We start from the raw sequence: 12,157 nt of genomic DNA on the forward strand, positions 1-12,157 counted from the left end.
CTCAAAACTTATTCAAAGAAATGATTAAGCGCACAGAGGAGGATTAATTCATTGAGTGAATAGAAAATAAACTGAATTGAAATAAACAGAAAATAAGTTTGATATAGAAGTTCCAGCATGGCTATAATAGGAACTCTAACTTTAACCATGAATGACAAATACAAAACTTTTAATTATACCAGTGGAAGCCACGCCCCATCTGACATATTAGTTATTGATTATCAATTTTGGAATAAGGGTCACTATATGAAAAAATAAAATAAAAAATATATATATATATATATATTTTATATCATATTCTATTATTTTCAAGATATGACGCATCAAATAACTCTTACACAAAATTTATTATTAAAAAAAAACCAAATATCATATTATTTACAATATTTATCAAAATAGCAGACTTTACTAAACTGAATTCTAACCTAATTTTTAACTTTTTAAAAAATAAAGAAATTATGAAAAAATTTAAAATTTAAAATAAAAAATATATATGGCAGCTAATATTTTACAACATTAGTTACATTTAAAATTTATTTTGTAATAATTTAAATAGATTATTAATTGTAATTAATGTTGGGATTCTATTTCAAAATATGATAATAAAATTTAAAAATTAGAATATTATTTAAATTAACTATTTGAGTGAATTTATAATTAAATCTATACACTAAAATATGAAACAATATATACATATTTACGAAATTAAACTTATAATATATTGTTTGTTATAAGTAATGGGTTTAAGATATACATTTTTGTCAAGTGTAATAAATATGTTTAGTTTTAGTCATTTGTAAAATAAGAAAGGAGCATCTAAAATAAAAAGAAAAAGGACTAAAAAGTTTTATAAAATAAAAAAAAGTAATATTAATAAACTACGTTATAGATGCAATTGGTAGTAAAATGAGATGTTGCAGAGAGAGTGTTGAAAAGCCCTAGCATCCATTAACGGAGCTGCGCTTCTGTTTGTTGAGCTCTGAGTCGGAATCGCAATGGCTTTCTACGGCGCTGCAAAACGTGTTTGTGCTTTGGTACGGCGGAATAGTTCGTATTACTGTTCTGCGTCGGAGAACGTGAATCTGATTAAGCAATTGCGAGAAAGAACAAGCGCTCCTATGAAGGACGTTAAAGCCGCTCTGGTTGATTCCAATTGGGACATAGAAGCTGCTCAGAAGGAACTCAGAAAAAGGGGAAAAGTTTTAGCTTCCAAAAAATCCTCAAGAACCGCCTCCCAAGGTTTGCTCGCCGTCGCCCAAACCCCCACCGCGCTCGCTCTCGTCGAACTCAACTGCGAAACCGATTTTGTTGCTCGAAACGACATTTTCCAACACTTGGTTTGTCGCTTCGTATTCCTATTACCTCAATGCAATTAACTCTATAATTCGCACATTTCTCACTTACTCTCTTCTTCAATCTACAGGCATTATGTTTAGCGAACAAAGCTTTGTCGCTCTCTTCTTCTTCTTCTGCCTTTCATATTGGACCTCAATCTTTGGAGGTAAGTTATTATATATTGTTGCAATAAACCTCTTTGAAAGCCCCTGTGCAAATTAATTCTGTTATCTCATTGCCTGAAATCTTCTCAGGCTACGATCTTCTTACAGTATGTTTTTATTTAAATCATCGCTTGCATTTGCCAGGACACGACTTTGAATCTTGAGCATCCAAAGATCAGCGGAGAAACAACCGTTCAAAATGCAATCACTGAAGTGGCTGCCATGATGGGGGAGAATGTGAGGCTTAGAAGAGGTTATGTCTTGCCTACAGCATCCAACGGTTTTATATCTTCATATCTTCATACCAGTCCCCAACCAGGTAAAAATTAACTCCACTTCCTACTTTTGTTCCTTTTACTTTCTGCTCTGCTATTAGAACTGTTTTGCCACTCTTGCATTGCATCTGAACAGTTGGGGCAGTGTTTGTATTTACATGCATCAAGTTGTTCGAATGAAATCAGTATCATTTTGTTTTACTATATATTGTGCTGAGTATCGAATTCTTTGTGGCTCCTCTAGACGCTTAACCCAATAAGGATCTTGACTCTCTCCTCTTTGATTAGGTTTGGGTCGCATTGCTGGAATTTTGTCCCTTGAAGTAGATGATGGTAAAACACAAGTGGAAGCTCTACAGCGTGTTGGATCAGAATTGGCCATGCATGTAGTGGCAGCAAAGCCATTGTTTTTAACAAAGGAACTCGTGCCTTCTGATGCTTTGGCAAATGAGAGGGAAATTCTTAAATCTCAGGTATAGGCTGATTTCTTTTGGATTCAAGCTCAGGCCCGTGCTGAATGCATGAATCGTAGTTAATATGGCATAGGCTTCTGTATGTTTTGGTCTTTATGAACTATTTGGGAATTTGTCGTTTATTTCAGTAAAATCTAAATTAATGATTTTAATTTAGATGAATGAGCCCACTGCTTGTAATAATAGAAAAATTGATGTATTACTTCATTGAGAACTTACATCAAGTACATGTAGAACTACAAAGAGGCTAACAAACTTAACCAACAAAAATAGCAAGCTGTCATAACAGAAAATTTAGCTAACACCCTCTCAGATATTGTATCAATTGTTGTGCGCTAATTTAAATTTCTTGTTTCCTTAATGAACGTTTATTTTCCCTTCAGGGGGGATAGGTTTGAAAAGTTGCAATGCTTGCATAGATGCAACAGACCAGATGGCAAATGGCAACTGCCCTAGGTGTCTTTCTAAGGACTGTTTAAGATGGTGTTGTGTTGTAGGTTTAATCTGGCTTTTAGTTTAATAGGTTTTAATTATATTTCAATTGGCAAGGTTTGGTTCAATTGGGAAAATGAACATTTGAACTAGTTTCTTTATGAAATGTGGCCAGTTACACCTGTACAAGAATGATAACCTTCTTGTACATAAACATGGTCCTTTTCCTCTCTCACCCTTTTCCTTCTATAAATACATATATGCCTGGATTAATAAAGTTTAGGGTTGGCCTAGTCAGACTGATTCTACTCTTGGATTGATAAACCAAATCTTTTCTAGCTATTAAAATTCAGAATTGGAAGAAAACTTTGCTCAGCAATCGTAATCTGCTCAATATTTTATTGAATTTCTTAATCCATGCTAAAGTTGCACTTCTTTACCAATATTTAGAAACCAAACGAAAAATTTAAACTCTTACTATTGTTTAATTATTTCAGGCAGAGTCCTCTGGTAAGTCCCAGATGGCCATAGAGAAAATGGTTGAAGGACGACTCCGCAAGTATTTCGAGGATGTTGTACTTATGGACCAAAAGTTTATTATGAATGACACTATGAATGTGAAGGTATGTGGTGTTTCTGTGAATCAAAATGGATTCAATTGTGATTTATGTCACGGTGGAGTTATAATGGCTATATTTATTTTATCAATATCATTATTTTGATTGAAAAGAAATAAAAACTATACCCATGTGGTGGTTGTCAGTGTAAGTATTGGTTGTGGTGTTTACAATGCTTTAAGGTTATGGTGGCAGCAAATGCATTCATTATTTGGTTCCATGTTTGATATGAGAGATTTCAGAAATTTGTAAACAGCCCCTGCAGCATCAAGTTGTAGATTGCCTTAACTTGAGAATTTGGTGAAGAGTGACAATTATGATCTCTTCACTATCGAAAAAGGAAAAAGAGAGGTGCACTTGATAGTGATAGTTTGGTTGTCTTTCTTGGAAATGCCAGACTAATTATTACATTATTGGATCCTATTTCCTTTCATGGTTGAAACTTTTTTTTAATTTGAACTTACAAATAGCCCTCATGCCCCAATAATCCAAATCATCTCTAAATAATGATGTTTCCATCACTTCTTCGTTTATGATCATAAATAGGAAATGAGAAACCTATATTTGCTTCCAAGCAAATATGATATAGAACTGTTGTTAGGCTTTCAAAGTTTCAAACTCTAGGTGGGCCTTCTTAGTATGTTTTCCAGACACTAATCAGCAAATGAAGGTGTTTTGTTGTTTCCAGTGCCATTAAGCATTTTTTGTTATTTCCAGGATCACAACCCAGATGTAGAATTTCATGATAAGCTTCCAGATTGTGCCTTTGATTTGACTAGCGTTAAAAATATATTTAGTGGAATTACAAAGTGCATATTCTTTAGATGTGTATTTGCTATTATTGCGTGCATATATAATGCTGTGTACATTTTGTGAAGCATCCATCTTCGAGCCAATTTGTTTGTTTGTTTGGTAATTGATTTTCTAGTATCTCTCATTCTTCTTTGCAGGCGGTGCTGGATAATCTATCCAAGGAGGTGGGTTCATCTGTGAGGGTTGTGAACTTTCTCAGAATGGAAGTTGGGGAAGGAATTGCAAGGTAAAACCACATTTTTGGATACTCTTTTCCTATCTTATTCTAGATTCCATTTGTCTGCCACTGAAACGAAAATCATTGCAATTGCCCTTTAAGGGTTTAACCAAATTGTATTAAGTGTTGTAGTTTAGTTAGTGGCGTATTACTGTACACATTCTATTTTGCTCGTTTTCATCGTGCTGTAATTACAGGATTTGGGATTAAAGTGCATTTAAGCTTATATTACTTTGATCCGTGTCTAGTAATTTGGAATATTTAGTTAATTGAAAGTGTTAAATTTCTCCATTTTATATGATAATGTGTACAGCCGAAAGTGTTCTTTTACCTCACCTACCTAAAATGACTTTGTCTTCACTCAGGATCAGTCAAGTTCCTTTTAGGCTTTGAAATCATCCTATCCCTAACTGACCCATCCAATGCTCTCAAACAATTGAGAATAAAATTCCCATCATGTTTTTCATGTCTTGAGAGTTTATTTGAATTTACTTTTGATTGATTTAACAGTTTTATTGACCATCTACATTTTTCAGTCAAGAAACAGATGCATCCGAGACTGTCGCTCAAGTTGCCTAATTTAAGGACATTCTGTCTATTGAGGGAGGAAACCCTCTGAGAGCTCTGCTTTGCTTTTAAGGCTTTTGCTCTCTAGCTCATAAGATTTAAACATGTATGTTCCGATATTGATCCAGCGATGAGGTACGGGATTCGGTTGAAAATTTTGCACTGTAGAGGAAAGCATAAATGACTTCTTTTAGACTGTATTACTTTGTTCTGGTGCTCCTTCCCTATCCCACAAAAGCGGTAGTTGAACACATTACCGTAGCTTTCAAAATAATAAAGTTATGGTTTTATATCTTTAGTTCATTGTTTCTCAGTTTTATTTCTTCAAAGCTAGCAAACAAATTGACACTTTTGAATAAACGAAACAATTGCCCAACAGCAGACATGTTCTTGTTTGTGTTTTCAATTTCAATCCTTCTTCTTTTAAAGCGATTTAAATCAAGTGTCAATCACATTTTCAACGCAAGTTTTGCTCATTAATAGACCCCTTACTAAGGAAGCAACCAGTAGAGCCATGGTCATGAGAATAGAGGAAGACTTGAGCATATTAGATTAAATTGGTTCTTGGCTGCCCTAACTATTACTAGATCATTATTTGTAATGTGATTTATTCTTTAACTCGTGTATTTGTATTGAAGCAAAGAGTTGGTGCATCGGTTACCAAGTGCAGCAAAAAATGATCAAGGGTTCTCTAACCTTTAGATAAGGAGCTAGTTAGCTATAACATAACTTGTTTAGACACTTGGTATGTAGACATACTTAAATAAGAGGAAAATTTATTGTAAGGAAATAGTTGACACTGTTATGAATAGAAAATATGCATGGATTGCTTCTACTCAACTTTCCCTTCCAGCTACTTAATGATTTAGAACAACAACTCTCTCGGAATCAACTCAAGGATAAACTAAGCAAAATAATTTAATACTTATAGAATGAGATTTGGCATCATCACAAACACAACAGCCCGGAGAAAAATAATAAAAAAAGAATGAAGCCAATCTAAAGTAGTTTATGACCCCAATGATGTAGGAAACATGTGTAGGTAATCATCAATATGAGTTCATAGATTTCTGCAATTCACAGGGAATGACGTGTATTGGATGGAGAAACATGTCCAATTACTAATTAAAAAACAACGTAGAAGTTAGCACCAAGCTTCCTATTCATTGCAATCACGATATAATTCTTTTCATACGTATGACAATAAATAATAAGAGATTATGTTTTTGGAAATGTGAGAGACGAATGATGTGATGAATATTGTTTATGACTTGTCAACACAAGCTAACCGACACGGTCACCGCAAATAATAATGTCACGCAAAGCTTCGAAACTAGTTTTTTACAATTTGTCAATTCCGTGAATTCACATGCATTTTGATCAAACTTTTTGCGTCCAAACATATGTAATATAATATAATAAATAAAGTCACTTCCTTATTTTGTGCTGAAGGCACTACAGATAATGGGATTTGTGATCTGTTGAGAAGAAATAATGCTCACCACCTGTGACATTACCATAATAGTGATAATAATAATAATGAGAAGAAGGAATATTATAGCATTTGGGTTTCACGCGTACACTATCATGGCTACAGATCATAAGCTTCATCTCTAAATATATAAAAGAATAAGTAAACAACACTTATCACAGACTACAGGAAGATGCCAAAGAAGCTTCTTCTTGGCACTACTTTTCATCCTAACGCGGACTCTTTTACAATGTCAACCTTGTGTGTATTTAATCAACTGCCTCCTTTGAATCTGAAATTTCTAACTGACTACTTCATATCACATCTTCTCTTGTGTGTGTGTATATATATACACACAAATACTAGCTATATCTCATTTCATCCATAGCCTCAGAAACACACATACATATAGCTACGTTGTTATCAGTGTTTGCAAATAAGCAAAGTTGAAGATGGGGAACTACATTTCTTGCACTCTATCAGCAGCAGGGAACAGGCATTGGAGGGGCATAAAGGTGGTATTTCCAAGTGGGGAGGTTCAGAAGTTTGAAGAAGGAGTTAAAGCAGCAGAACTGATGCTTGAGATGCCAAGCTTCTTTGTGGTGAACACTCGATCTCTACAGATTGGACGAAGGTTTTGTGCACTGAACGCGGATGAGGAGCTTGAGTGTGGCAACGTTTATGTGATGCATCCCATGAAGAGGCTTAACTCTGTGGTCACACCATCTGACATGGGTGCCCTGTTGCTCACTGCCAAAAGGGTCACTGCAAAAGTGAGAGTTGCTCCTGAGAAAGAAGCAGAGGAGGCCAAGTTGAAGCTTGACGGGATTGAAGAGTTTTCTAGCCCCGAGTTCATGCACAGGTTGTCCATTAGCAGGTCAAAGAAACCTTTGCTTGAGACCATAGCAGAAGAAGCAGTGTGTGCAAGATCATAATCAGAAGGACTCACAAATATTGTGGCTTTCTTGTGATTATGGGACATTTCCATGTTTACCAGTTACTTACACGACATTAATTACTTTTAGGACAAAAAAAGTTCTTCATTGTGATTGGAATTGTATGTATTACTAAAACTAGTTCAAGACATTAGACATGCAGTGTGTTATCAGGCTATTCTTATATTCAAATTTCATTGCCAAAAACTTTAATTTTATTTCAGGGTTTTGGTTAGGATTGAGAGCTATAACTAATTATTCATTTGCCAAGATTTAATTGAAATAACTTGCTTCTGTTTACGAGATTGAAGGAAAGTACGACCCAGAATAAAATTGCAGAAAGTAGGGTGAAATTTCATAAGTTTTGGTAGAGGACATTGATTTGTACAAATTTTTTAAAAAATTCTTCCAAAATAGTTTTTTCCTGAAATTCCACGTAAGAATCTCGACTGAATTTGGGACGAAACGCGACAGATTTCATGTCAAAGGGATGAGTATTCACCTAGGAAAAAAATCAAACAGTTTCACACAAACGAACCTTCCTCCCAGCCCGGACTGTGAAGAATAAAAAATTTATTACGAATCTTGTGGGACGAATCTGGGGCTCAAATCTTAGCCAAAACTCAATAGAAACAATGAGGACTGTCTCGTAAAAATTTCAAACAAAAATACCCAAGGACTAAGACGTAGTAAGTCCCAAACCGAGAGTGAACAAAACCGATTTTCTGAAAACAAAACGTCCTAGCTTTTCTTTCCCGTATCTTATTTTTATGATTTGTTTATGGACGTGCCTCCTTAGCTGGATGCAAACAACATATGAAAGTACTTGTGTGAATTTTTTCACCGCAATACGAAACCAGAATAAAATTGCAGAAAGTAGGGCGGAATTTCACAGGTTTTGGTATAAGATAACATTGATTTGCACAAAATTTGTGAAAAATTCTCCCGAATTAGTTTTTTCCTGAAATTCCACGTAAGAATCTCAACTAAATTTGGGACAAAACGCGACAGATTTCATGTCAAACAGATGAGTATTCACCTAGAAAAAAAATCAAACCGTTTCACACACAAACGAACCTTCCTTTCAGCCCAGATAGTGATGAATAAAAAATTTATTGCAAATCTTGTGGGACAATTTGGGGTTCAAATCTCAGCCAAAACCAAAATACCCAAGAATTAAGATGCAGTAGGTCCCAGACCGAGAGTGAACAAAATCGGTTTTCCGAAAACAAAATGTCCTGCTTTTCTTTCCCGTATCTTCTTTCTATGATTTGTTTATGGACGAGCCTCCTTAACTGGGTGCAAACAACATATGAAACTACTTGTGTGAATTTTTTCAGCGCAATACAGACCCAGAATAAAATTGCAGAAAGTAGGGCGAAATTTTACAAGTTTTGCTAGAGGATAGCCTTGGTTTGGACAAAATTTCTGAAAAAATCTCCCGAAATAGTATTTTCCTTAATTTCCAGGAAAGAATCTCGACTGAATTTGGGAAAAAACGCGACAAATTTCTGGTCAAACGGATGAGTATTCACCTAGGAAAAAAATTAAACAGTTTCACACACAAACAAACTTTCCTTTCAACACTGGCAGTGATGAATAAAAAATTTATTGCGAATCTTGTGAGACGAAAAAAGGGTTCAAATCTTAGCCAAAAATCAATTGACACAACGAGGAATGTCTGGTAAAAATTTCAGACCAAAATACCCAAGAAGTAAGGCGCAGTAAGTCCCATACCGAGAGTGAACAAAATCGGTTTTCCGAAAAATAAACCTCTTGGCTTTTCTTCCCTGTATCTTCTTTCTGTGATTTTTTATGGAGGTGCCTCCTTACCTGGGTGAAAACAACATATGAAAGTACTTATGTGAATATTTTCAGCGCCATACGGACCTAGAATAAAATTGCAGAAAGTAGGGCAAAATTTCACAAGATTTGCTAGAGGATATAGCCTTGGTTTGCAAAAAATTTCTGAAAAACTCACTCAAAATGGTTTTTTTTTTTTTTTTTAAATTCTACGTAAGAATCTCCATTGAATTTGGGACAAAACGCAACATATTTCAGGTCAAACGGATAAGTATTAACCCAGGAAAAAATCAAACAGTTTCACACACAAACGAACCTTCCTTTCAGCCCGAGAAGTGATGAATAAAAAATTTATTGCGAATCTTGTGGGACGAGTCTGGGGCTCAAATCTCAGCCAAAACTCAACAGACACAATGACGAATGTCTGGTAAAAATTTCAGACCAAAATACCCAAGGAGTAAGGCGCAGTAAGTCTCAGACCGAGAGTGAACAAAACCGATTTTCCGAAAACAAAACGTCCTGGCTTTTCATCCTCGTATCTTCTTTCTGTGATTTGTTTATGGACGTGCCTCCTTACCTGGGTGCAAACAACATATGAAAGTACTTGTGTGAATTTTTTCAGCGCAATACGGATCCGGAATAAAATTGCAGAAAGAATGGCGAAATTTCACAAGTTTTGCAAGAGGATAGCCTTGGTTTGCACAAAATTTCTGAAAAATTCTCCCGAAATGGTTTTTTCCTGAAATTACACATAAGAATCTCCACTGAATTTGAGACAAAAGAAGATAGATTTCAGGTGAAACGGATGAGTATTCACCCAGGAAAAAAATCAAACAGTTTCACACACGAACGAACCTTTTTTTCAGCCCGGGCAGTGATGAATAAAATTTTTATTGCGAATCTTGTGGGACGAGTCTGGGGCTCAAATCTCATCCAAAACTCAATAGACACAATAACGAATGTCTAGTAAAAATGTCAGACCAAAATACCCAAAGAGTAAGGCGCAGTAAGTCCCAGACCGAGAGTGAACAAAACCGGTTTTCCAAAAACAAAACGTCCTGGCTTTTCTTCCCCGTATATTCTTTCTGTGATTTGTTTATGGACGTGCCTTCTTACCGGGGTGCAAACAACATACGAAAGTACTTGTGTGAATTTTTTCAGCGAAATACGAACCCGAATTTTTTTTGCAGAAAGTAGGGCTAAATTTCACAAGTTTTGCTAGAGGATAGCCTTGGTTTGCACAAAATTTCTGAAAAATTCTCCCGAAATGGTTTTTTCCTGAAATTCCGCGTAAGAATCTCCACTGAATTTGGGACAAATCGCGAAAAATTTCAGATCAAACGGATGAATATTCACCCAGGAAAAGAATCAAACCGTTTCACTCACAAACGAACCTTCCCTTCAGCCCGTACAGTGATGAATAAAAAATTTATTGCGAATCTTGTGGGACGAGTCTGGGGCTCGAATCTCAGCCAAAACTCAATACACACAATGACGAATGTCTGGTAAAAATTTCCGACCAAAATACTCAAGGAGTAAGCCGCAGTAAGTCCCAAATCGAGAGTGAACAAAATTGGTTTTCCAAAAACAAAACGTCCTGGCTTATCTTCCGTGTATCTTCTTTCTGTGATTTGTTTATGGACGTGCCTCCTTACCTGGGTGCAAGCAACATACGAAAGTACTTGTGTGAATTTTTTCAGCGCATTACGGACCCGAAAAAAATTTGCAGAAAGTAGGGCGAAATTTCACAAGTTTTGCTAGAGGATAACCTTGGCTTGCACAAAATTTCTGAAAAATTCTCCCAAAATGGTTTTTTCCTGAAATTCCGTGTAAGAATCTCAATTGAATTTGGGACAAAACGTGAAAAATTTCAGGTCAAACGGATGAGTATTCACCCAGGAAAAGAATCAAACAGTTTCACTCACAAACGAACCTTCCCTTCATCCCGGATAGTGATGAATAAAAAATTTATTGCGAATCTTGTGGGACGAGTCTGGGGCTCGATTCTTAGCCAAAACTCAATAGACATAATGACGAATGTCTGGTAAAAATTTCAGAGCAAAATACCCAAGGAGTAAGCCGCAGTAAGTCCCAGATCGAGAGTGAACAAAACCGGTTTTCCGAAAACAAAACGTCCTGGCTTATCTTCCCCGTATCTTCTGTCTGTGATTTGTTTATGGACGTGTGATGAGAATCAATTAAAGGAGGCTTTTATTAATGAAGGAAGAGGTTATTCACCTTCACATTTGAAGTTCTTCCTTCTAGTCTTCTCAAAATTAAAAGAAGACATAAAATAATGAGAGGATTAAGTCTAAAGCCAAAGAAGTCTACAAGCTTTCAAGAATAGACTTCATTTAAATATCTCTCTTTATAGTTTCTTTTATAAATTTGTAAATAATATAGAATGTTTAAATACATAGTTTTTAGGAAAGGTGCTTGGAGGGAAACCTTAGATACCTCTTTTGTAAAAGCATCTTTAGGCATTAGTTTAGAATTTTCTAGAAGAATACTCTTCATGCTTCATTTTAGGCGCTATTAGTAAGTAGCATATGAAGAGTCTTTTGGTTAGCTTATGTTGTAAGCTTCATGACCAGCCCTTGCTCCTATATAAGGAGGGCTTAGGTCCTTCACAATTAAGATTTGAATTTTGATTAGAGAAACTATACTCAATTTTTGAGAGAGCATTGGAGAGCTTTGTGCCTTCCTCACTTAGTCTTATCTTGAGAGTCCCATGGTTACCTCAAGTGGCGGCTTGCACACTCACCTTGGAGTCACCATCTTCTAAGTGGCGTGATCATCCAACCATCCCTCCATCCCTCCATCTTCATGAGCTTTCTCTTCTCCTTCCTTCCTTCTCTTGTTATATTCATGTCTTAGCTTGCTTCTTAGCTTTTTCTGTTCGGCACTTTTCATTTCCTTGCTGTTTTGCTTCAGTCATTTTGTTTCTGCTGTTCATCTTTGGTTCTTCTTCCTTTTCTAGCTTAATTGTGCGGTGCATTTGTGTTCTTAAGAATTTTGTTCGTTGCCTTTGCTTTTTCACTCCTTTTGTTCGGTT

The 12,157-nt window shown here is 35.7% G+C and overlaps 2 protein-coding genes across 2 annotated transcripts; both read left to right on the forward strand.

The window, feature by feature from the left end:
• Nucleotides 1-885: 885 nt before the first annotated feature.
• LOC137836624 (translation elongation factor Ts (EF-Ts)) lies at nt 886-5,191 on the forward strand. The gene is made up of 7 exons (XM_068645287.1): nt 886-1,337; nt 1,424-1,501; nt 1,644-1,818; nt 2,063-2,247; nt 3,177-3,302; nt 4,247-4,335; nt 4,863-5,191. The coding sequence occupies exons 1-7, from the start codon at nt 996-998 to the stop codon at nt 4,903-4,905; spliced, it is 1,038 nt and encodes a 345-aa protein (XP_068501388.1). The 5' UTR covers nt 886-995; the 3' UTR covers nt 4,906-5,191.
• Nucleotides 5,192-6,541: 1,350 nt separating this feature from the next.
• Nucleotides 6,542-7,517, forward strand: LOC137836625 (uncharacterized). The gene has a single exon (XM_068645288.2). The coding sequence runs from the start codon at nt 6,817-6,819 to the stop codon at nt 7,297-7,299; it is 483 nt and encodes a 160-aa protein (XP_068501389.1). The 5' UTR covers nt 6,542-6,816; the 3' UTR covers nt 7,300-7,517.
• The last annotated feature ends 4,640 nt before the right edge of the window (nt 7,518-12,157 follow it).

The sequence above is a fragment of the Phaseolus vulgaris genome, chromosome 4 (assembly GCF_051622355.1).
Source record: "Phaseolus vulgaris cultivar YP4 chromosome 4, ASM5162235v1, whole genome shotgun sequence".
NCBI lineage: Eukaryota > Viridiplantae > Streptophyta > Magnoliopsida > Fabales > Fabaceae > Phaseolus > Phaseolus vulgaris.

What these genes read in the sequence shown, in the direction of transcription:
- LOC137836625 (XM_068645288.2), top strand. Translation starts at nt 6,817, where the DNA reads ATGGGGAACTACATTTCTTGCACTCTATCAGCAGCAGGGAACAGGCAT.
- LOC137836624 (XM_068645287.1), top strand. Translation starts at nt 996, where the DNA reads ATGGCTTTCTACGGCGCTGCAAAACGTGTTTGTGCTTTGGTACGGCGG. An exon ending in ACGACATTTTCCAACACTTG is followed by an intron (nt 1,338 to 1,423) that starts GTTTGTCGCTTC and finishes TTCAATCTACAG; the next exon opens with GCATTATGTTTAGCGAACAA. An exon ending in GGGAAATTCTTAAATCTCAG is followed by an intron (nt 2,248 to 3,176) that starts GTATAGGCTGAT and finishes TAATTATTTCAG; the next exon opens with GCAGAGTCCTCTGGTAAGTC.